At 37.9% G+C, this 22,893-nt stretch overlaps 2 protein-coding genes across 3 annotated transcripts; both read right to left on the bottom strand.

Moving 5' to 3' along the window:
* Positions 1–137: 137 nt before the first annotated feature.
* On the bottom strand, positions 138–11,478 carry tgm8 (transglutaminase 8). The gene is made up of 15 exons (XM_077528581.1): positions 11,331–11,478; positions 9,768–9,941; positions 9,436–9,684; positions 8,470–8,588; positions 7,491–7,619; positions 7,232–7,409; positions 5,680–5,815; positions 5,496–5,605; positions 4,515–4,630; positions 4,292–4,418; positions 3,935–4,089; positions 2,389–2,563; positions 1,953–2,116; positions 809–942; positions 138–722 (listed from the first exon to the last, which is right to left on the bottom strand). The coding sequence occupies exons 1-15, from the start codon at positions 11,476–11,478 to the stop codon at positions 575–577; spliced, it is 2,262 nt and encodes a 753-aa protein (XP_077384707.1). The 3' UTR covers positions 138–574.
* Positions 11,442–22,411, bottom strand: ccndbp1 (cyclin D-type binding-protein 1). Of its 2 annotated transcripts, none has more exons than XM_077528588.1 (11): positions 22,227–22,411; positions 21,363–21,422; positions 21,180–21,259; positions 21,012–21,093; positions 20,334–20,430; positions 20,188–20,261; positions 20,023–20,099; positions 19,683–19,945; positions 18,346–18,406; positions 14,717–14,763; positions 11,442–11,566 (listed from the first exon to the last, which is right to left on the bottom strand). In XM_077528588.1, exons 1-11 carry the CDS (start codon positions 22,315–22,317, stop codon positions 11,551–11,553), a joined length of 948 nt encoding a protein of 315 aa, XP_077384714.1. In that variant the 5' UTR covers positions 22,318–22,411; the 3' UTR covers positions 11,442–11,550. The 2 variants fall into 2 exon arrangements, with proteins under 2 accessions (XP_077384714.1, XP_077384713.1); XM_077528587.1 differs by lacking the exon at positions 11,442–11,566 and adding an exon at positions 12,452–12,621.
* Between the last annotated feature and the right edge of the window lie 482 nt (positions 22,412–22,893).

Raw genomic sequence — 22,893 nt, 5'->3', positions numbered from 1 at the left:
TGGTTTGTGGACTGCCAGGGACACTTGATTGAACAAAGGGCAATCCATAATCAATCAAAGGAAAGCTTCTCCTTCATCAAGGATCCAAACAGGAAATCATATTGCGTGAAAAATCATTTTCAATCAATCATCATAGCCACCTTCAACGCTTTATTCAAAGTACAGGTGTCAAACATTCGTGGCTGCCGTACAAGCGAGGGGGAATCAGGTAAACCAAGTTGAAGTCAAATCAAGTAAATCTACACACCGAGCAACAAGATTTTTGTTTTCAATCTCGCAATAAATCCCGTTTCCTGTTCTATAGCCTATTACTACCCTCTTGTGGCGACATTGTGAAAAAACACAGCCAAAGAAAAAACAAAACAGGTTGACACATTTTGTGTAAAAGGCTCAAATGAGCAACAAAAGCACCTTAAAAAAATAAAGAGAATGTTCTGCTTGTTTGCACTTAAAACTAAAAATGACATAAAAGCACCACCATTAAAATTAAGCACCCGTTGGTATTTAAAAAAAAAAAAAAGCAAATCAGAGCATGAACACATTTTTTTTTTGAAGAAGAAGAAGAAGATTGGATTCACAGTCTGACATTGACTGCACAGCTTCCCTTGAAATCTTTAAACTGGTCCGAGTCGATGTCGGCCACCAGCGTCTTGATGCCCGTCCGGTACGGGGTAAACTCAAACTGGACCCGGAAGCGTTTGTTGGCAGACATGTCAGGAAGCCTGCAAAAAGAACAAGACGAACGTTTGTATTCATTTCATCAACACAACACGTACTAGCCGCCATTTTTGTTCCAATCTTCGCTGACTTGTATTCCAACTCCTGGCGCAAGAGGCCGCTTCCCGACAGGGTCATTTTCATGCCCGTCAGGGTCTCCTGGACGGGGTTCATGAAGAGCACCTCTCCCGACAACTGCTGGTACTGCCGGACAAAACCGGAAACCTGCCACACACGCACGCACGCAAATCAATTTCTTGACTGAATGATTGATTGATTGATTGATTGATTGACATCCATGTCACAACGAGCATTTTTGTATGGAGGACCAAAAACTGCCAAGATTCAAAATGAATAAATGACGACATAAATAAATGGATATAAAAATATATATATATATTTTGCTCTTTTTATTTCCATTTATATTTATTTTTTTGGATATAATTTTCAAATTATATATTTTTTTAATATACATTTACTTTCACTTTTAGTCATTTATTTATTTATTAAGTCATTTGTTTATTTTGAATTTATTTTGGCAGTTTTGGTCCTCCATACAAAACTGCTAAAATTGAAAATAAATAAATGACTAAAAGTGAAAATAAAAAATGGATATAAAAAAAATATAATTTGAAAATTATATCCAAAAAAAAATATATATATATATATATATATATATATATACTTATTTTATATATATTTTTGTTTTTGATTTTTTTTTTGGTCTTGAATACAAGTTTGCCGTAATATCATAATAATATTGATCTAGTAATATAATTTTTTTTTTTTTTATATGATGGGTGGAAAAGAAAAAAACATAAAAGGACAAGATACCAAATAATCTTTAATAACCAAGAAAAAAATGACTTCATTCATATTTTACATTTACAATAAAAGTGCTTTGGCGTAATATCATTTCTTAAAACTTTTCTTCTCTATTAAAAAAAAAAATGTAAAAACTCAGTTGAAAAAAAAACAACTTTGTGGTAATATCACATTTGTCAAAATTTTCAACAATAGATCAAAGCTTTTATAATTAAAAGTCATAATATGAACAGAATGCATTTTTTGCATCATAAAAGCATAAAATTTCCTTTCAAATGTTCTCGTTTTGCTCTAAAAAATTTAAAAAAAAAATGGCGTGTTTACCAGATTTCAAGTGTTGGTTGAGCCGCTTAATAGAATGCGTCAAAGGTTGTTAAAAAAAAAAGAAAAAAAGTTGGGCGTTGACTTACAGTGACGATGACGGGGGCGTCGCGAAGTATGACGTCATCCTCGGCCAGGTATTTTTTGTCGGGATGCTGCATGTCCGTCACCACCGCCGACACCTTCAAGCTGTCGGCGCGCTTCATGTACCTGTAGTACGAGCCCACCGGGATCACGATGGGCAACGACAGCTCTGCAACCAAAAAAAAAGAAGAAAATCATCTGAAAGTCTGTCATCAACAACTTGACGCACGGCTTCGAGGCGCTTTCGTCTCAATTACGTTTTGCAGCCGTTTGTCTTCAAGTTTTAGCCAACAAAAATGTTTTGCTCGTCTTATGAAAGACATTTTGACAAAAATGTTTACAGAAAAAAAAAAAATATATATATTTTTAAAATTATTTGGAGGGGAAAAAAAGTAATGAATGATATTGATATGACAAGATATTGTTGTTTTTTTTGTTGACCTCGGAAAGGATGCAGCGTCTCCTCCATGACTTGTGACTGGACGGTGGCGACAAAAGTGCCGTTGTAGTGCATCCCGTCCACGCTGATGCGAATCTTCAGCTTCCTTTGCACTCGGCTGTCGCTGCTCAGCACCAGCTTCAGCTGCACGTCTTTGCCGTACTCCGGCACCGACACCTGATAGACACGCAAATCAGACAAAAACAATAGGAAAAAATGATTTTTTTTTCCTCTCTAAAGGATTTCTCATTTTTTCTCCAGTATCTCTCAAAAAAACTAAACTTTTTTAAATAACACACTATAGTATAGTATTTGATTTTATTTTTTAATTTAAAAAAAACATTTTTTTTTTTTTTTTTTAGTAGATTTTTTTGGTTCTGTTCAATTGACATCATGCTGCTTTTTTTGTGGCTAAAAAGCTATTTTTTTTAATAGGAAAATTAACACCTCTATAGTAGCATATTTTTTAATTGATTTTTTTATTAAAAATATATTCTCTTTTTTTATTTTTTATTTTAGCAGATTTTTTTTGTTCCGTTCACTGGATGTTATGCTGCTTCTTGTGGCTAATGCTCATGTTTTTTTTTAATAGGAAAAATAACACTATAGTAGCGTATTTAAAAAATATATATATTAAAAATATTCTCATTATTTTTTTATTTTAGCATATTTTTTGGGTTCTGTTCAATGGACATTATGCTGCTTCTTGTGGCTAATGCGCTTTTTTTTTAAATAGGAAAAATAACACTTATAGTAATGTATTTTTTATTTTATTAAAAACATATTCTCATTATTTTTTTATTTTAGCAGATTTTTTTTGGTTCCGTTCAATCGACATTATGCTACCTCTTGTGGATAATGCTCATAATGTTTTTTTGTTGTTGTTGTTGTTGTTTTTTAAAACAGGAAAAATAACACCTCTATAGTAGCATATTTTTTAATTAATTTTTTTATTAAAAATATATTCTCTTTTTTTTTTTTTTTTTGCAGATTTTTTTTGGTTCCATTCAATGGGCGTTATGATGCTTCTTGTAGCTAATACTCATGTTTTGTTTTGTTTTAATAGGAAAAATAACACTCTATAGTAGGAAAAATAACACTTATAGTAATGTAACATATTCTTTAATTCTTTTTTATTAAAAACATATTCTCATTTTTTTAAATTTTATTTTAGCAGATTTTTTTTGCTTCTGTTCACTGGACATTATGCTTCTTTTTGTGGCTAAAGCTCTTTTTTTTTTTTATAGGAAAAATAACACTTTATAGTAGCGTATTCTTTAATTATTTTTTTATTAAAAACATATTGTCATTATTTTTTTTAAATGTATTTATTAATTTTCTTTTATTTTTCAGGCTACGTTGCCAAAGTCGTGACATGCCCGAAAATGGCAGATGAAGAAGCTCTTGCAGGAGCGCAGACATAATCGACGGTCACAACTCGTCCTCCGCAAGTCGCAGTAAATATGACTTGTTGAGTGCGACCGCCCACAATTTTTTGTTTTGTTTGTTTTTTTGCGGCATGAAAGTCAACGGCGGGAAGCGTCAAACCTCGTCGAAGCGGATGGTGAGCTGCGGCGGCGGGCGCGGGGGGGCCGGCGGCGTGGGGGGCGGCGGCGAGGTTCCGCCTCCGTCGGTCACGCCGCCGACGGCGTCTTTGTCGTCGCTGATGGCGTACTTGAAGACGGCGCGCTCCTCCGCCGAGCCTGGAACACGCCGGCGTCAAGTGCGCTCGTGTCGTGTCGTGTCGTGTCGTGTCGTGTCGTGTCGTGTCGTGTCGTGTCGTGTCGTGTCGTGTCGTGTCGTGTCGTGTCGTGTCGTGTCGTGTCGTGTCGTGTCGTGTCGTGTCGTGTCGTGTCGTGTCGTGTCGTGTCGTGTCGTGTCGTGTCGTACGCGCAGGATACTCACCCTCCCTGTGCTTGTACGACCTGGTGATGTCGAGCCGCTTGTCGTAGCCCACCGACTTGGTGGAGATGCTCTTACCGACCCGCTTGGTGTCCGAGAACATGATCACGTCGGTGCCGTCAACTTTGGTCTGAAACAAACAAACAAAGAAACAAAGAAACACGAGAACTTGACGACTTTGAAGATTTGAATTCCGTCGTCCGGTCGGGTTTTTGCCCTCGCTCACCTCCCAGTCGATGCAGTCCGCGTTCACCTCGGCGAAGACGAACGGGACGTCGTACGGGAGCTCCGTCTCGCCCTTCAAGATGGCCGCCAAAGAGGCGGGGCCGCACTGGTACAAGCCTGAGGCAAAAAAAAAAAAAAAAAAAAAAAGCAAAGTCAACAAGAAGTCCAGAAAAGTCGTCGGCAAGAAAAAGAATGATTACAAAAAGTACTGGGACGCCGTCAGGGAATTTCACAACCAAATATACACACATATGATAGACATATATATGAAAACTGCAAAAATTAAAAATACATGAATATTTAAATAAGAAAATAAAAAAATAAATACATAAATAAATAAATGTGACAATTAAAATGGATATAAACAATATAATTCAAAAATTATATGAAAAAAATAAATATAAATGTAAATAAAAACATATAAATATAGCATATAAATGAAGTAGAAATAAATACCAATATAAAAAAAAACGAGATAAAAAAATTATATATATATATATATATATAATTTATGTAGTCATAATTTATGTGCATTTTTTGTATTTAATTTTTGAATGATAGTTTTTTATATCTGTTTCTATTGTCACTTTTATTTATTTATTTATTTGCATTCATTCATTCTTTTTAATTTTGGCAGTTTTGGTCTTCCAAACTTCACTGCACCGAGTGTCACTCAAGTCGGTGGGTCTCGCAGCATGAAATAAATAAATGTGAGAGCAGAGCGTTTTTATTTATTGATTGATATTTAATTCTATCGATATGTCTATTTTTGTATTTAATTAATCTATTTTTAGATGTTTTTAAAAAATTTTAATCTCATTTTTTTATATTCATATTTATTTTTACTTCATTGATATTAGTTTTTTGTGTTTAATTTTTGAATTATTTTTGTATATCTGTTTTTCTTTTCTTTTATTTATTCACTTCTTCATGCACTCCTTCGTCGGCCATCTCGATGACACGGCGGCGGACGAGGGCTCACCGTCGCTGGCCTCCTGCGGCGTGGCATCCAGAACCTGCCAGCCGTCGTACGCGCCGCCGGCCGTCAGGTCGGGACGCTTCATCCACGACTCCACCCACACGTGATAGTTCCTTGGCGGCACGGCGGCAAGCAGACTTTTAGGAAACGTGCAAAATCCGCGCAAAAGAAAAGAAAAGAAACTGACCAGATGCTGTCCGTGGACTCTTTGTACACGGCCCCTTCTTCGGGGTGGTAGACGTCGATGGTGAGGTTGGCGTCCGTGTCGTGGGCCGACACGAAGTTGGAGACCACGCGGGTGGGGATGCCCAGCAGGCGCATGACTGAAGGCAAATAGAACAAACAAGACGTTTAGGGACGGTTGTCCAGTTTAATTGCCGCAATTCGATTCACAGGAGTTCAGTTAAGATACGATTTGAACGTTTTCCCCCATTCGATTCGACTGATTTCAATTCAATCCGATATTAACTCATTTGCTCCCAAAGACGTATTTATACGTTTTTTTGTTTTTTTTTTGGTTGTTGTTTTTCTTAATGCTAGAGCATACAGAAGGCTTTGATGCAGCCTCTGAACTGAAGAAAACACTTGAAGCAATGGTAGTTATCAGTAAAACGGCCATCAGGTGGCAGCAGAGTATAAGAGCTCAACCATGTTGGAAATAAGTATTTTTCCCACTTTTTTTTAAAATATATTTGTCATAAAACTTAGGTATATTCTAATGCTAATTGCTCTAAAACGGAAACCGATAGAAATCGACTTTTTTTTCCCCCCAATGAAAAAAGAGATGCTAATCTTTATTTCGTATTCGGTATATTCTGCGGGCCCTGCAAAAGCAGTCAAAATCCATTAAAGGGGGTTGCTTCAGTGAAAATGGCTGGGAGTGAATGAGTTAATTATGGTGCATCAATTCTTTTTAAATGTACATGGTACAAACGCCACAAATATTATTTTTGATTATTATTTTTTATGTAATTATTATATAGTAGATTATAAAATAAAAATAATTTAGTATATAAAAAATAATGACATTATTATTATTATTATTATAAGTAAATTTTGCGGCGGAAGTAACCAGTCAAATAATTTAACAATTTAATCATTTAATTTAACTCATAAAGTATTAGATGTCGATATATCGGCACACTCCTAATATATTATTAGATTAAAATGATTATGATATTGCGACAAACTCGTATTCAAGACAAAAAAAAAGTCATAATAATAAGAACAAAACATTTATTTAAAAAAAATAAAAGGTACTATTACGGGACTAAAGTTGTAAAATGTAAAGATGGGTTTTTTTTCCTCGAGAAAACAAGACAATTCTTGTAACATAATTACTTTTTTTCCTCAAAATAAATGCAACCTTATTGGTGTAATATTTACATTTTTCTTCAAGGGAATTTTTACTTCTTTTTTTTTTTAGAGAGAAAAAAGAAAAGTTGTAATCATCACACTCCTAGTCAGGTTTTTCAGAAATGTAAGAAAATACTTTCAATAAATTTCAAGAAAACAATAAAGTACAAACAAATATAGAAATAGATCGAGATATATAAAATAATATAGATATGTAATCTATTATCTAATAAATTGATATCGATGATTCCAATTTTTGTAAAGCCCGTCCTCGTAAACAACGTGGAAACTGGACGAGGTCGCCGCACGTTCGTTAAGAAGAAAGCTCGCTCGCTCGCTCGCCGGGTTTGCGCTCGCGTGCTTTGGCTAGCGGCGGCGTTCACCTGAGCACATGACGCCGGCAAAGACCCAGCACTGGCCGTACTTGACCGTCGTGTAGTTGTTCTTCTTCCACAAGCTGAGGATGTCGTGGCTGCCGCTCCAGTGGGAGGGCGACAGGCCGCCGGCGAAGGAATCCGACCAGTTGCCCATCACCACGCCGCGGTCGTCCGGACTGTTGATCTAAGGCGGTTGGAGAAGCGCCAGGCGCCGCGTCAACACCGGACGACTCGACTCGACTCGACCTGGTCCCGGACGACCTACCATGGCGCTGACCACGCGGCCCACGTAGGCCGGGTCGCCGCGCGAGGCCAGATCGCCGCCGGGGTTGTTTCTGTAGTTCAGACTCCTGTCCAGGACTTCTAAGCAAATGTCCACCATGTCATCTTCAAACTGCACAAAGGAGGAGGAAGAAAGAAAGGGATGAAGGAGATACACATGCAATGCAAGTTTATATTTACATTTACAAAATAAATTATTAGTGGTGCACCGGATCACAAAACTTACAGTTCGGAAAAAAAAGAAAAAAAGAAACATAATATTTTGTCTCCATTAGTGGAGGAGTGGTTAGCACGTCCGCCTACCAGTACTGAGGACTCGGGTTTGAGTCCAGACTTCGGCCTTCCTGGGTGAAGTTTGCATGTTCTCTTTTTATTTATTATTATCATCATCATTATTATTATTATTATTATTATTATTATTTATATTATGTATATTATATTTATTTCTATTATTTTATGATATGAATTATTTTTGGAATTATTTTTACTTTTATTATTATTAATTATTTATTATTTATTGATATTTATTTTGTTATTATTTTAATTATATTTATTATTTATTTAATTTATTGTTATTTTATGATATATGTTTTTTTTTTTTTTAATGAACTCATTTACTCCCAAAAACGTATAAATACGTTCTATTTTATATGCATTAAGTGTCCCAAAGACGTATTTATACATTTTCGCCCCCTGGTGGTTGGCTGACTCCCGGTTGAGAAGGATGTGATACGCAGCAGAGGCCCCATTCGAAATTGCAGACAATCAAAATCGGAAGCAAACTCGGTCGGGTACTACTCAAACTATATGGAGCAAAGTATTGAGACGTATAAATCGAGATATTTTTTGGCTTTTAAGTGATCTCTGACTAATTTCATTGATCCATTTTGTGGTCTTTCAGCTGCAGCGTTTCCTCACGAGTGCATCCAAGCAAACCGTCGTGGTGTTTGTTGTTGACTTACGTGTCCAAAGTCCCAGTTGAGAGGTGAGATGTAATTTGCACTTCCTCTGTAGATGAGTCCTTGTTCATTCAGCACGTATTCTCGCCTCTCCTGCTCATCTGCCAAGAACACCGCGTCTCCTGCGTGGAATACGCAAATGCAAACGTTATACGCACTATTTACAAGTACAATTCATTGCACAGCCCTAACATGTAAACAGGAAGGAAGGAAGGTTTGCTAACTAGGTCAGGAGGCCGTTTGAATAAGTTGAGTATGGAGGACCAAAACTGCCAAAATTCAAAATCAATCAATAAAGGACTAAAAGTGAAAATAAAAACGGATATAAAAAATTGCAATAAAAAGAGCACAAAAATATAAATAAATAATATTTTTATATCCGTTTTTCCCTTTTAGTCATGTATTTATTTATTTTTAATTTTGGCAGTCGAAATGTTATTCTAAGCATGTCTTGGGTTGGACTGAATGACTTAATAAATAAATAAATAAATAAATAAATAAATGACTAAAAGTAAAAATAAAAACGGATACAAAAAAAATTATTAAAAATTTAAATACAAATGTATATATAATACATATATATTTTGCTCTTTTTATTTCCATTTATATTTATTTTTTTGGGATAAAACTTTCAATTTTTTTTTATATCCATTTTACTTTCACATTTAGTCATTTATTTAGTCATTTATTTTGAATTTTGGCAGTTTTGGTCCTCCATACAAAACTGCCAAATAAATGACTGACTAAATGAATAACTAAATAAAGAAATAATTAGACTAAAAGTGAAACTAAAAACAAATCTAATTAAAAATGAAATACAAATGTATTGCTATATTTTTTGCTCCATATTTATATTTTCCGTTTTTAAGTTCACTTTTCGTCACTAATTTATTCATTTTGAATCTTGGCAGTTTCTGGTCCTCCATAGTTGCGAGCTGTCGAGCGACGACGTCGGCGGCGGCGCGTTACCAGCGAACCACGGGTTGAAGAGCAGCACGAGCGTGGCGACCATCTTGTCCTCCCCCCACAGGCTGGCCTTCAGCTCGTACTTGCCGACGGGGGCGTCGGCCGGCGGCGTGATCAGCACGGCCAGGCTGCCGGCCGACGAGCCCGAGTCCAGCTTGGCCGTCCACGGCGCTTTGGCCGAAAACCGGCGAGCGCCCGCGTCCGGGATGCCGAAGCTGCACGAGGTGGCCTTCTCCTCCGAAGCGTGACTTCCTGTTGGAGGCGGTCCACATTTTTGGGGATGACGTCATCGACTTGACTCGACAAAATGCATGCTGACGCGATCCGACGCTTACCTCCGGTGGAGGCGTTGAGGACGAGGGAATCGATGGCCTGATTGAAAGGCTTGGCCAAGGTCAAGGTGACCTTGAAGGCTTGCCCCCTGCGGACGGTCAGCTGATCTTCGGGAAGCTCGCCGGTGCGATGCTCGTCGTGGTTGCGCTTGGCGTGCACGTCCACGCCCTTGAACACTGACACACGCACAAACAGCAAGCAAGGAAAACCGATTTCACTCTGCTTCTATCCTTCCTTTAGTTTTCCCTCTGGTCTCTTGACATCTCCCTAATCTGTTGGAATTCTAGAGGCTTCTGGGGTTGGTGGAAAGATTCTGGTTTTGTAACCATGTGGGCGGCAAGGTGGTGTCTGGTTGGTGCCGGATTTCACTTTGCGTCGTCTTTCTTTCCTTTGATCTTTCTTCTGGTCTCCGCCCTGACCTTCTGAACTTCACGACTCTGGCGGGACTCTGAAGTATCCGGTTAAGGTGAAGGGCTCATGGGATTTTTATGAGCTTTCAGGTGAATTAAATGAGCACAAATTCGCATGCACACACACACACAAATGTGCACATGCACACATAAAAAAAGAAAATAGCAATGATGATATGTTGAATCAGTAAGACTGCCGAATCAACAATACTGAGCTCAAAAAAATTTTTTTTTTAAATAAATAAAAAAAAATAAATAAATAAAAAAAATAAAAACATACCAACCACCGTTTTCCATACTTGCTGGATGTTTATCCAGTAAAAATGAGAAAAAATAATCATAATTAATTAAAAATATATATATTTTCAATGCATTCATACTGGAAATGGATTTTTTTTTGCCTGGCCTTGATACTCCGCTAGTAGCCGCTCTAGTTTCTCTGCACCAGGATGCAACGAGCATGCCGGCAAAGCATGACTTTTGTCACATAGTGGATGCCGCAAGATGGTGCCAAAGCACGACATTTATCGAAAAGGAAGCTCCTCAAGTCATTTCAACTTTTCCTGCCTTGAGACCAAGAGACCAGAGGATGGCGCCAAAGCACTGCTTTACATGTTGATATATTGTGTGTTTTTCCCCAACTAATCAGAATGAGTCACTTTGCCTTTGGGTCAACTCCGCCTCCTCAGTGAGATTAAAGGTACCAAAATAGCTTGCTTCTAATCTCTCTCTTAAATCTCAAAGAGTTGTAAAAAAGTAGAAAATTGCAGTGCAGTTTTGATGTAAAAAGAAAAAAAAAATGCATTTAGCAATAAATCTGAGAAGGTAAATATTATTTCATTTAAAAATATGCAGGTTAAAAAAAAAATAAAGCAAGACCACAATAAATCCTCCACAAGGTTTAAACGAGTCCTGCAAAGTTAAAAATAAGAATAGGAGGAATTCCGTCACATTAAAATAAAACCCCCTGAAAACAAATGCGAGTCCAAATACGATGATGACGATAAAGCGGCGAAAAGTGAAACAAACTTTCAACTTGTGCAAAAACGGAAAAATGACATCATACATGAAGGTGCATTTATTTGTTGTTGACATTGAGACAGTCCGAGAAACGATTTAGTGCAATTGAAACGTGTTTGCTCGTTTGTGACTCACCCGAATTGTTGACCACCCAGTTCATCATCTTTGCTCCCCGTCGCGGTCTCTCGGCATGTGCAGCGCTCTGGTGCGACTGAGACTGCGGCGATGTCGTGAGATGTGGAAATACCTGCGAAGCGCAACAAGCCTGCCGGCCATTTATCATGTCCCGGGAAGCCAGTCAGTCAGGTTTTCGACACCTTCAGACATCCGCGGCTCGCACCCCCGCCGTGGCTTGCTACCAAGATACCTTTCTGACAGATGGGTGGGGGAAAAAAAAAAAATAAAATAAAAAATATGCCGAGTCTAACTCTCACTTTGTGGAACGTCAAATCCTCAGAAATTTGGCAGTCGAAAATAAGTGCTACAAATTTGGTTTGGCTTTCAAGGACCACTGACAAAGTCCAAAATGACTCTAAAATGTCTGCTTCCAACCAACATGGCAGACATCCTGACGGTTGATGATTTTGTGGGTCTACTCGTGATCGACAAGTCCACCAAAGTTCATGTTGCTCAATCAAACTGGCTCAAAGGGACTGAATTAGAAAAATATTCCTGTAGAAAATGGCACTGAAACGTCCGCTTCAAACCAACGTGGCTGACTTCCTGTTTCTTTTTGGGCACAGTCATCACTTTTTTGTGGGTTTACTGATGATAGACATTTCTACCAAATTCCATGCTACTAATCCGTTAGAAAACGTTTGCTGATGAAGGATCCCTGAAAATGACCTAAAATGTCCTCTGCAAAAAAACAAAATGGCTGACTTCCTGTGTCTTTTTAGTGATGGCTTCTTGAGACTTTTTTTTTGTGCGTCGGTCTACTCATAATAGAAAATTCTATTATGCGACTGGTTTTAGGGGATGAAATCTCAAAACATTCCTGCAGAAGAAGTCCGTTGATGAAGAACCCCTAGAAATGGTGGCTTCAAACCAACATGGCTGACCTCCTGAGTCTTTTTGGACATGACTTCTTGAGACTTTTGCTGCCAAATTTCACGTTTCCAAGACGAATTGGCTTCGAGGGCCAAATTTCCCCAATTTTTTTTTGCTTTTTTTTTTTTTTTTTTTAAAAACATCACATCCGCAACTCCAACCAGCTGTGAATGAATTTCCACCTGGACGGACACCAACAAAAATGGTGAAGTTTTGAAAATGTATTTATTTAGCTGTGAAAAGAGGCGGAGCAAATTTGGCACAACACTAAGTGGCCAGCCCAATGAGACGTTTGGCTTTTTGGAGGTTGTGGTCAACCGCGCCGTCCAAGAACTGAACCCAGGTCAGCTCGGATTCACCACAGATGTGACTGGACCTGGTTTTGGAGGAGAAACGGGGGGCAAAAGGGGAAGAGTGGCAGACACAACGACGACAGATAATCAAACCGGAATTGGCATCAGGCGGATTGTTAACTGGAAGCTTCTGGCACCGTTCCGGACACCCACAAACCTTCCCAACCACGCCCAAATATTCCGCTTCCTTCACACTTTGCAAACAATGCGCTTCACTGACTTCTTACCTGACCTGACTTGAATTCTTGCATTTCAACGCAGACTTCCAAACAGGTTTTTATACTGTACGCTCAACTCAACGGGACTTTATTTCCAATACAAACGCTAACAAAAAATTGAGGGAAGCTTCTGCACGACTACAACGATAACTGTCGCAAGTCAGCAGAATTAAAATCATCTTTATTTTCTCTTCACTAATTGCTGAGTCACTACTATAATAACAAGGACCTGCCCTGCTGCATCCAGGACAAGAAGGCAGTTTTATAACTCATCTATAAACTCGCTAATCGCAATCATACAGAAGCGTATTGTATTCAATTGAAAAAATAAAAATAAAAAAATCTCCTGTTTTTTTATGACTGACTTGGGGGAACTTTGTTTTTTTTAGTATTTTTTTTCTTCTGTTTTTTTTTCAAATATTTTTTTTCCTGTTTTACAGAATATTTGTTTCTGTCATAAAAAAATATTCAGAAAAATAGGGAAAAATATTCAGAAAAGCAGGAGGAAAAATTACAAAAAAAAACAAAAAAAAAAACATCCAAATTCAAATATAAAAAAAAAACAACAGAGCACCAACTTCTTTTTTTTGAGTAATTTTTACAATTTTTCGTTTTTTCAGATTTTTTTTTCTGTTTTACTGAGTATTTTTTTTCTGTCACAAAAAAACATTCTAAAAAAAAATTTCTAGAAAAACAGGAGGAAAAAATATTCAGATAAAAAAAAGGGGCACAAAAATATAAAAAAAAAAAAAAAACAGACAAAAAGATATTCCAAAAAAACAAAACACCAACTTCTGTTTTTCAGAGCAATTTTTATTTTTTTCTGTTTTTCTGAACATTTTTTTTCAGTTTTAATGTATATTTTTTTGTCATAAAAAAACAGGAAAAAAATATTCAGAAAAAAAGGAGGAAAAATTACTCAGAAAAACAGGGGGAAAGACATTATTTAAGAAAAAAAAAAATCAGGAAAAAAAAATTCCAAAAAAAAGACCACAAAAAAATGAATATTTTTTCCTGTTTTTGAAAAAAAATCTCTTTTTTTCTGATTAATTTTTCTTCCTGTTTTTCTAAAAAAAAATCCCCGTTTTTTTTTATTTTGTATTTTTTTTAATTACAGAAAAAATATTCAGAAAAAACAGAAAAAAAAATTACTCAAAAAAACAAAGCTCTCCAAAAATATTAGTCTGAAAAACAGGACTTTTTTTTTTTTTTTTGCTTGTTTGATTGTTTTTCAAGTGAATGCAATACGCTTCCGTACAATCCCGATACATATTTGGAACGGTTGTCTCATTTTATCGGCGTGTGCGTCCTTCCTGGATACAGCAGCAGCCAATCATATACAGCGGGGGGCGTGTCCTGCCCACAAATCAAGTGGTAGTGATGTGCGATACTGCAAAATCTGGTATCGATCCGATACAAGTAAATACAAGGACAGCATCGCCGATATCGATAGATACTTTTTGAAAATTATGGTATGTATTTATTTATTTATTTTTAATTAGGTGTTTTTACTTTTTAAACAAAGGACAAAATTAGGACAAAGTTTGTTCCTCGAATAATGAGTGGATAATAACTACTCGGTATTGATAGTCTTCTGTACATTTGCATTCACCAACAAAATTAGCATATGCTACACGGTTAGCAATCGCGATTAGCGTTAGCGCACTAACAATGACCATTTAAGGTCAAACAAATGCTAGCTACCATTTAGCTCATATGTCCATCATATCTACATTCCACGTGTCATTTATAGTGTCTTCAAAAAAGTCACTTATAGAAGATTAATTAATCAATTATGGCGCCTCAAGATCCAAAATCTGGATGATATTTTCAAACAATAACGAACGAGGGAAAAGAGTACGCCTGTTTTGTTTCAAAACGGGATGGCGGTCATGCTCACCTGACGACGGCGAGAACTTTCTTCAAAAGCGCCGCCAGTTGCGACACCTGCAAAGAAAATGGACGATTGATGACCTTTTCTGCCATCCTTGGGCCACATGTGACAACAATCTCCCCGTATTGTCATGCAAACTCAAGAGCAAAACTGATGAGAAGATGTGATGGAAACTGGATGGAAACAGATCTACTGCAACACTCAAGGAGGTGAGGAAATAAATGTCTGGCAATCACTGACACTTTCCTACGTGCGACAACAATCTCCTCTACTGTCACACAAACTCCAAAACAAATTTGAAAGATTGTAAAAACAAAAACAAAAACAAAAAAAAAAGGACACAGGATGAAGCAAACAAGACCACTGAAGGAGCTGCAGAAATTGCTGGCAACGACTACCTCACCCCTTTATGGATCAACAATCTCCAATATCTCAGGAAAAGATTAGTCAAGGGGAAAAAAAATAATGCAATGGAACGGAAATCTTATGATTATAAAAAAAAATAATAATCACAAATTAAGATAAAAAGTGGACAGAGAAGATTCAAAAGGAGCTCCAGCAATTGGCTATCTGTGCCCTACATGTGACAACAATTGCTTCTATTGTTTGTCAAACTTCTAATCAATAAACGATTTCGATTTTTTCAGGCTCCCGACTGGGGAAAAGGTGCTTGAGTTACTTGCTTTTTAAACCCTCTTGTGTGTGGAAGTAGATTTTTCCTTTTTTGTTGTTTATCTTAGCAGGTGTAACTCACTAATTAAAAAAAAAAAAAAAAAAAAAAAACATAAATCATTCCAAACTAGCTGATTAATGAACTCTGACCAACTCAAACTTGCATCAGCTTGCACTCGTTTAGCACGATTCGATTGTCTTTTTTTTTTTTTGGGGGGACTGTGCCGCGCTTGTCCTGACCGCAAACGGTTTGTTGCCGCACTCGATAATTTCCCAGCTGCGGTTGAGATTTTTTTCCGCTGTGTTGGCGAATCGGTTAAACGCGGACGTCAAGGTGTGGAAGGCAAACAAACCCGGCAAGCATCCAGGAAGTTGCTTCGGCTCAGCTCGTCTTTTGTGTTCTATTGTTTCCAAAGAATTGAGGACATTTCGGCTTGCTTTTTTTTTTTTTCATTTCATCACAAAAGTCCCACATTTTTTCACATAACTATGAAATGACAAACTTGCATCAACTTGTGAAAATAAGTGCTGGAATTGGGTTTCCATTTTATTGAAACATGCAATGTGGATTGTTTAAAAAAAAAAAAAAAAGTCGACGCCCTTTTCAAATGGAAGGTTTTCGTGATTTAAATATATATATATATATATATATATATTTGCACAGTAGTGTTCATTTTGTCTGCCATTTTGAAATTTCCTCTCAGTTTTAGTCCAATTTCAGTCACGCTTGTTAGTCAACCTCACCCCATTTTTATTGAGTCCATTTTTAGTCGACTATAAATCTTGCATTTTAGTCTTCATTTTATTCCAAGAAAATTTTAATCTAATTTATCTAGTTTCACTCCACAAAAACTGTCAACATTTTAGTCTAGTTTTAGTCATGACAACAATTTTATCACTGTATATTTTTTTTGTCAGCAGATTAAGTGAATCTTTTTGGATCTAAAACTATTTCGAATCAAATTTTCTCATCTTTTTCATGAAAAACAACTTGACACTCGGGATGTAACGATACGATATCCAAACATCACGATACGATAATTATCACAATATTGTGGAGGGGGGGACACAATATCGTGTTTTTGTACATAACAGCAATGCATGTAAAGCACCTACAATCTCTAGTAAGAATATTGAGGCACTTACTTGCTAATGCAAGCACACATTGATCGCTTCACAAGCAATTTAGGTTCCCCTTCATCTGACAATTAGCATAGATTTTAAACATAGAAGGCCAAAACATCCCTCATGAAAATTAATTGCACTAATTAACTAGCCAATAGAGGGTGCTAGAACTGCACAAACGGAAATCAACCTGACTTTTTTTTTTTTTTTTAACAGATGTGACCCTTTAAATATTGTGAACATGACGACGACGACGATATTGTGGCAGTTTTAATATCACGGTATCACGATATCGCCCTAATCGTTACATCCCTATTTGACACACAATTACAGTGACTACTGTGGCTACATGCTATTAGCTAGCCATAGATTTGAGTCCATTTTTTATGAAGTGATGGACATTTTCGTATCATCTTAGTCGACGAAAATGCATACTGATTTAGTCCCAGTTATTGTTTATTAATGTGGGTTTTAGTCTAGTCTAGTCTAGTTTTAGTCCGGTGAAAAATGTTGTGTTGATGAAATTATTTTTGTTTAGCTTTTGTTGACAAAATGAACACTACCGCACAGCCTGAATCCCATTTAACACGACAGCCACATCCTCGGTTACAAAAGGGTGTGCACACTTGTGCAACCAACCACATTATGTCCAATTTAGTTTTACAATCACAATGTTGGAAATGATTCATCTCGGTCTCTTTATGTTTGGTTTTTTTCATGACACAAACTTGGCATCGATGCAGGCTCGTGTCAACATTTTACAGCCGTCGTATGTAAACGCAATCTCCATCAATCAACATTTAAAAACTTTACGTCATAAAAACAAAAATGTAAAAAAAAAAAAAAAAAAGCCTCAGGTTAAACATTTCCAACGTGGTTAAGACTGCAGCGTTTAACATGATTGCCTTCCACTCGCCGCCTTTCATGTCATACGCAAAACCAGGTCAAAATGATTCTGCGCCTTGAAGGCTTAACATAAATTCATTCATTACGTAAATAACGATTTCATTCCATCGCTCGCGCAATCGCTCACGTGACCGACCGCAAGAATTTGCAGGCCTCACACTTAAGTACTTTCCCAGAATGAACGTGTGCGTGCGTGCGTGCGTGCGTGCGAGTGCGTGCGTATGCGTGTTCTTGTCTCTGTGTGTGTGCGTGTATACGGAGGACCAAAACTGACAAAATTCAAAATAAAAATAAAAAATGACTAAAATAAATAAGTAAAAGTGACAATAAAAAATGGGTATAAAAAATATTATTCACAAATTATAACCAAAAAATATATATATAAATAGACAATAAAAAGAACAAAAAAAATATATCAATAAAAAAATACTTTTATATACTAATGACTAATCATTTTTATTTAGTCATTGATTTAATTAGCCATTTATTTCATCATTTATTAATTTTAAATTTGTGCAGTTTTGGGGCCGTACTGCCAAGTCGAAATGTTATTGAAAAAATGAGGGGGCGGTCCGGCTGTTGCAAACTGCCTGTCATTGGTCGAGTGAGCGGCTCGGCTTGCAAATGGAGAGCTCCAGCAATGGACGACTACGTATCTTGTCCACGCTCACCTCGACTTGTTGTCGAGCAAACTCAAGTCGCAAGTTGAGGTGACAGTGGACCAGAATAGTCGCTTTGCAGTTTGCAACGGCGGAGTCCAACCCAAGACACGCTTAGGACCGCCCCCTCATTTGAATAACATTTCGACTTGGCAGTACGGCCCAAAACTGCCAAAATTCAAAATTATATATATATATATATAAGGTTTGTATGTACATACATTGTTGTGCATATTTTTGCGTGCATTTTTGTGTCGTACGTTGTCGACTTACATGATCGTCCGCACCGCTGTAGTCGACAGGTGGGTAGAGACACAAAGCCAGGTCGTCGACTCTGTGAAGAAATTACAAATAATACTTCAAATGTGTGCGCGCATGTGTGTGTTTTTGTTGTCTTGATTACATGAAAGGGCGTGTGAGGACAAGACTTTTTTTTTTCTTTTTTTTAATGAGCAGCATTTTCGGTGATTATGCAATAAGAGGCATTCCAAAAAACCGTGTGTGGGCGGTTAAGGTATTTTCACGCGTAGGTGGTTAAAGACTTGACGGGTGAGTGCTTCGGAAGGAAGTAGGAAGGTATCAGCAAATCTAATTTCATATTTGTTTGTTTTAAAACTATTTTTTTTGCAATTAATGGAATGATTTCCATAGTTAATTTGCGATGAATCACAAATGAATCACACGTTATTATCTGTGCTAAATATATTTTTCCCAAGTTTTCATACTCTTAATTAACTTATTTGCTCCCAAAACGTATAAATATGTTCTATTTTTTAAGCGTCCCAAAGTCGTATTTAGACGTTTTTTTTGTTTTTATGCCAGAGCATACAGCAGGCTTTGATGCAGCCTCTCAGCTGCAGAGAATGGGTCAAGCAATGGTAGTAGTGACAAAAATGGCCAGTAGGTGGCAGCAGAGTATAAGAGATCAACTAGGGGCATGTTGAAAACAAGCTGATTTCCCCACAATTCTAAACAGATTTGTGAATAATGATGAAACTTTGCTATTTTCTAATGCTAATTGCTGCAAAACTAAAACAGATAGAAATATACTTTTTTTCCTGATGAAAGAAGAGACTCTAATATTTCTTTTGATAGGTTCCATGTTTTCATAGCAATACAACATAATATTCTGTGGGATTTGCAAAATCAGTCCAAATCCAGTAAAACAGCCGGGAGCTTCAGTCAAAATGGCCAATGTCAATGAGTTAAACATAAAACAGACGAATATTGTTGCCAGATACAAATGCGCTTGTATCCTTTAGTTATTTTATAGTTCGTAATTGATAGTTATTTCAAGTTAAAAACTAAACAGTTAAAAGAAGTGTGCAGTCATAGATTTGGGTTGAGGTAATGTCCTGCCACTAGATGGCATTAGTGTTTCATGTTGGACATTGGTGACCAAAACAGTACAATTTTCTGTTCAAATTCAGAACAATTGGTATTTGGAACATGAAGCAACTCGTGGCTTTCGGGCTTTGTTTGTGATTTGTCGAAGGCCTTCATTTCAGCAAAATCCCTGAAATGACTTTTCATGCTTTTACGAAATGAAAAAGTGGTGATAAAGAAGGATAGCGTGTGCGTGCATGCATGTGTTGCTTTGGAACGCGTACCCCGGGCTGATTTGCTTGACGCCATCCGCCAGGTCGTCCAGCTGCGCCGCCCGCTGCGGCGCCTCGGCGTCCCCGCGGGCTCTGACGGCCGCCGCCGTTTTCCTCAGGCAGGCGGCGGCCGCCTTCATCGTCCCCTGGCAGGCGGCGACCGCGCGGCGGTCCCGCTCCGACCAGTACGTGTCGCGGTCGCCTCGCGGCTCCCCGCCGTCCTCCTCCTCGTCTTCCAGGACGTCGCCGAACGGGTCGTGGGCCTCGGACAGCGCCTGGTGGGATGACCGGCGACGTTCCTGATCAGTCGGAGGGCGCGTCAGTTTGAGTGTCTGAGCGGATAATATAATACCTGCTCCAACTCCTCGATGGCGTCTTTCACGATGCCGCTCTGGCCGGCTAGTACCAGCAAGACTGCAGCCTTATTGTCTGGAAGTTCAGTTGGTAGCAGTGTTCATTTGGACAAGAATTTTAATCATTTACAAAAAATGATTTCAATATATGTACACTAACTAACCTTGAGGTAGGCGGGTGAAACGGTCACATGCTGCCCACACACCTCCGGTTGACATCAACTGCTCCTGAGTCAGACTAAGACGAGAAAAGTCAGTGGTTCACCTTGCCCCCCCCAAGCCGAAGCCGTGACTTTTCGTCGCGTGGTACCTCTGTAGCGGCGAAGTGACGATCACCTCCAGGAGCTGCGTCAAGCCCTCCAGAACCTGCAAGGTGGCGTCTCGGACCTGCTGACGCAGACTGACGCCTGAGACGCGAGCGGGGAAAACAAACGTGGTGAAGACTCAGAAGCTGTCAGAAATTTGAGACAGTCCTTGTGATGTAAGGGGTGCATATGGAGGTAATTATGGTGCAAAAAGTAACTTGTTAAAAAAAAAATTGTACCTGTAGAAAAGAAATGTATACATTTACATCTGTAAAAGTCGTGATTTGTACCTGTAAAAAACAATTTGCACCTGTAGAAAAAAAATGTGCACGTAAAAAAATTGTACGTGTAGAAAAAAGAAACTGCATATTAAAAACTGTACGTAAAAAAATTATGAAACAAAATTGTACATAAAAAAATGTACATAAAAAATGTACTGTGTAAAAAAACAAATGTACGTAAAATATCTGTACATAAAATTGATGATTGTATAAAAGGTTCTCTTTGTCTTTTCTTTTCAATCTTTATTTGTATTTTCTGCTCCGTGTTTAGAAGTTCAATAAGCAAACAAACAACAGCACAGACTTCGCAAAACTGGAACGTTACGGTAATAGTCGCTTTTATACCACCAACACATTTCATCTTTTCTTTCCGTTTGTTCTGTACAAGATAAATGACGTTACCTCGACTCTTGGGAAGCCAGTAATAAACGGTGGAGAGGCTGAGGACGCTCTTGAGGACAGAGTCGGCCAGCTGCTCTCCATCCTGCCGGAAAGAAAACCCAAAAAAAACTAAATGATGGTAGCAGGTTCATCCCGTCACGTTCCCAAAATATGATCCCGCTGACTAACTTGCTGCGACGGCAGCGGCGGCTTGGAGAAAGCCAGGCTGACTTTGGTGGCTTCCTGTGATACCGCCCTCACCGCCTGGTCTGCAACACAGAGGTTAGCATTAGCATTAGCGGGGGGGAGCTAGTCATTAGCATTGAACGGGTAGAAACAAATATAAATGTAACTTCTCCTAAAGTACTCAACTCAAAGTGTCCCAAAAGTTGGACAGGTTGAAGTCTCCGTCCGACTCATTGGATTCTCCGTCTGAGAAAAAAAAACACAAAATGTTTGCGTTAGCATTTTAGCAATAACTTCTGTAGATGTCCGATATTTCGTTGCAGAAAAAAAACCCCGAAAACATTCTAATTTGTGTCAAAATTTTTAATACTACAATGACAACACACAACTTCATTTATGTACCGTTTAGGGATATAACGATATCGACAATATCGTGATATAACGTGTGGCAGTCAAAGAGTTAAAATCCACACTAATCGTAAGGTGAATGGGAATATAATGTGCTTGTGAATTGAGTCAATATATGCAGCACTTTTTTTTTTTTTTTTTACAAAATCGTGACCTTTTTTAATATCGCCATCGTCCATCGCCATCATGATAATTATCGTATCGTGAAGTTCATATCGTTATATCATATCGCAAAGTTTGGATACTGTTACATCCCTAGTACCTTTAAGCATGTTTAGTAAACAGTCATTTTAATTTTCAATATGTTAAAAAGCCTTTTTTTTTTCTTTTTACCTTAGGAAATTGATATCTTTGTTTTTTTTGTTTTTTTTTTATTCTAGAAAAACCGGCAGGGATCTCCCAGATAAAATCTCGTCTATCAGCCTTCTTGGCTCACTTTTTACGTCAGTACGTTTGACGTCATATCATATACAACACCTGCCCACCTGGTAAACGTCACAGTTGTTGTCACGCGCTTCTATTACGTCAGCATTTTAGCTCCACGAAATGCCAGGTTGTCTAACAATGCTAAGCTAGCCACGCTAAATGTTAGCAATTTTTAGCGCGTCGCTCGCTCCCGAACTCGAACCCGGCCTAACTGACCTCGAACCCGAGCCGCGACGCATTTGACGGATTTGAGCAGGTTACGGAGAGTCAAGCAGACGTTTTTCGTCGCGTTGTCCTCCTCATTCATGTCGGCTTCCCCTCCTGCCACCCCTCAAAAAAAGTTTCCCAGCACAGACGTGTTGTTGTTGTGGAACTGATAATTGGAAGCACGGTTGCGCGTGTGACGCGGGGACCATTAAAGACGACGGACAACAGGAAGCTGGTGTTAAACAGGAAATGTTTGGTCGCTTATTATTATTATTATTATTATTATTATTATTATTATTATTATTATTATTATTATTATTATTATTATTGTTGTTGTTGTTGTTGTTGTTGTTGTTGTTGTTGTTGTTGTTGTTGTTGTTGTTGATTCATCACAATGTTACTTTTAGAGTCATTATATTAGGGAAAATAAACAAACAATGTTGTCCAATTCCAAAGTGCCCTGTAGCTGGATCCTTGAAGGCAGAATATTTTTTTGTTACACCGGACTGGTAAAATAGATGTTCTGTAGTTTTAATGTCATTCTCACAAATAAATAAATAAATATGCAGACATTTTGTTCAATTTTTTCTAAGCAGTTCACTGGCTGGATAAATATTCAGGATATGTTTGGTGGCTTTGGCGACTTGTTGTGGTCAGTCGTGGCAATATTTTGCAC

This window comes from Festucalex cinctus, chromosome 8 (assembly GCF_051991245.1).
Source record: "Festucalex cinctus isolate MCC-2025b chromosome 8, RoL_Fcin_1.0, whole genome shotgun sequence".
Lineage (NCBI taxonomy): Eukaryota > Metazoa > Chordata > Actinopteri > Syngnathiformes > Syngnathidae > Festucalex > Festucalex cinctus.
The sequence above is the reverse complement of the archived record's forward strand: the minus strand, read 5'-3'. Positions and strand labels throughout refer to the sequence as shown.

What these genes read in the sequence shown, in the direction of transcription:
- tgm8 (XM_077528581.1), bottom strand. Translation starts at nt 11,478, where the DNA reads ATGATAAATGGCCGGCAGGCTTGTTGCGCTTCGCAGGTATTTCCACAT. An exon ending in CTGGGTGGTCAACAATTCGG is followed by an intron (nt 9,942 to 11,330) that starts GTGAGTCACAAA and finishes TGCGTGTGTCAG; the next exon opens with TGTTCAAGGGCGTGGACGTG. An exon ending in TCAACTGGGACTTTGGACAC is followed by an intron (nt 7,620 to 8,469) that starts GTAAGTCAACAA and finishes TCCTTTGTGCAG; the next exon opens with TTTGAAGATGACATGGTGGA.
- ccndbp1 (XM_077528587.1), bottom strand. Translation starts at nt 22,317, where the DNA reads ATGAATGAGGAGGACAACGCGACGAAAAACGTCTGCTTGACTCTCCGT. An exon ending in CAACTTTTGGGACACTTTGA is followed by an intron (nt 21,260 to 21,362) that starts GTTGAGTACTTT and finishes TCTGTGTTGCAG; the next exon opens with ACCAGGCGGTGAGGGCGGTA. An exon ending in ACAGCGGTGCGGACGATCAT is followed by an intron (nt 14,764 to 18,345) that starts GTAAGTCGACAA and finishes TTTTCTTTGCAG; the next exon opens with GTGTCGCAACTGGCGGCGCT.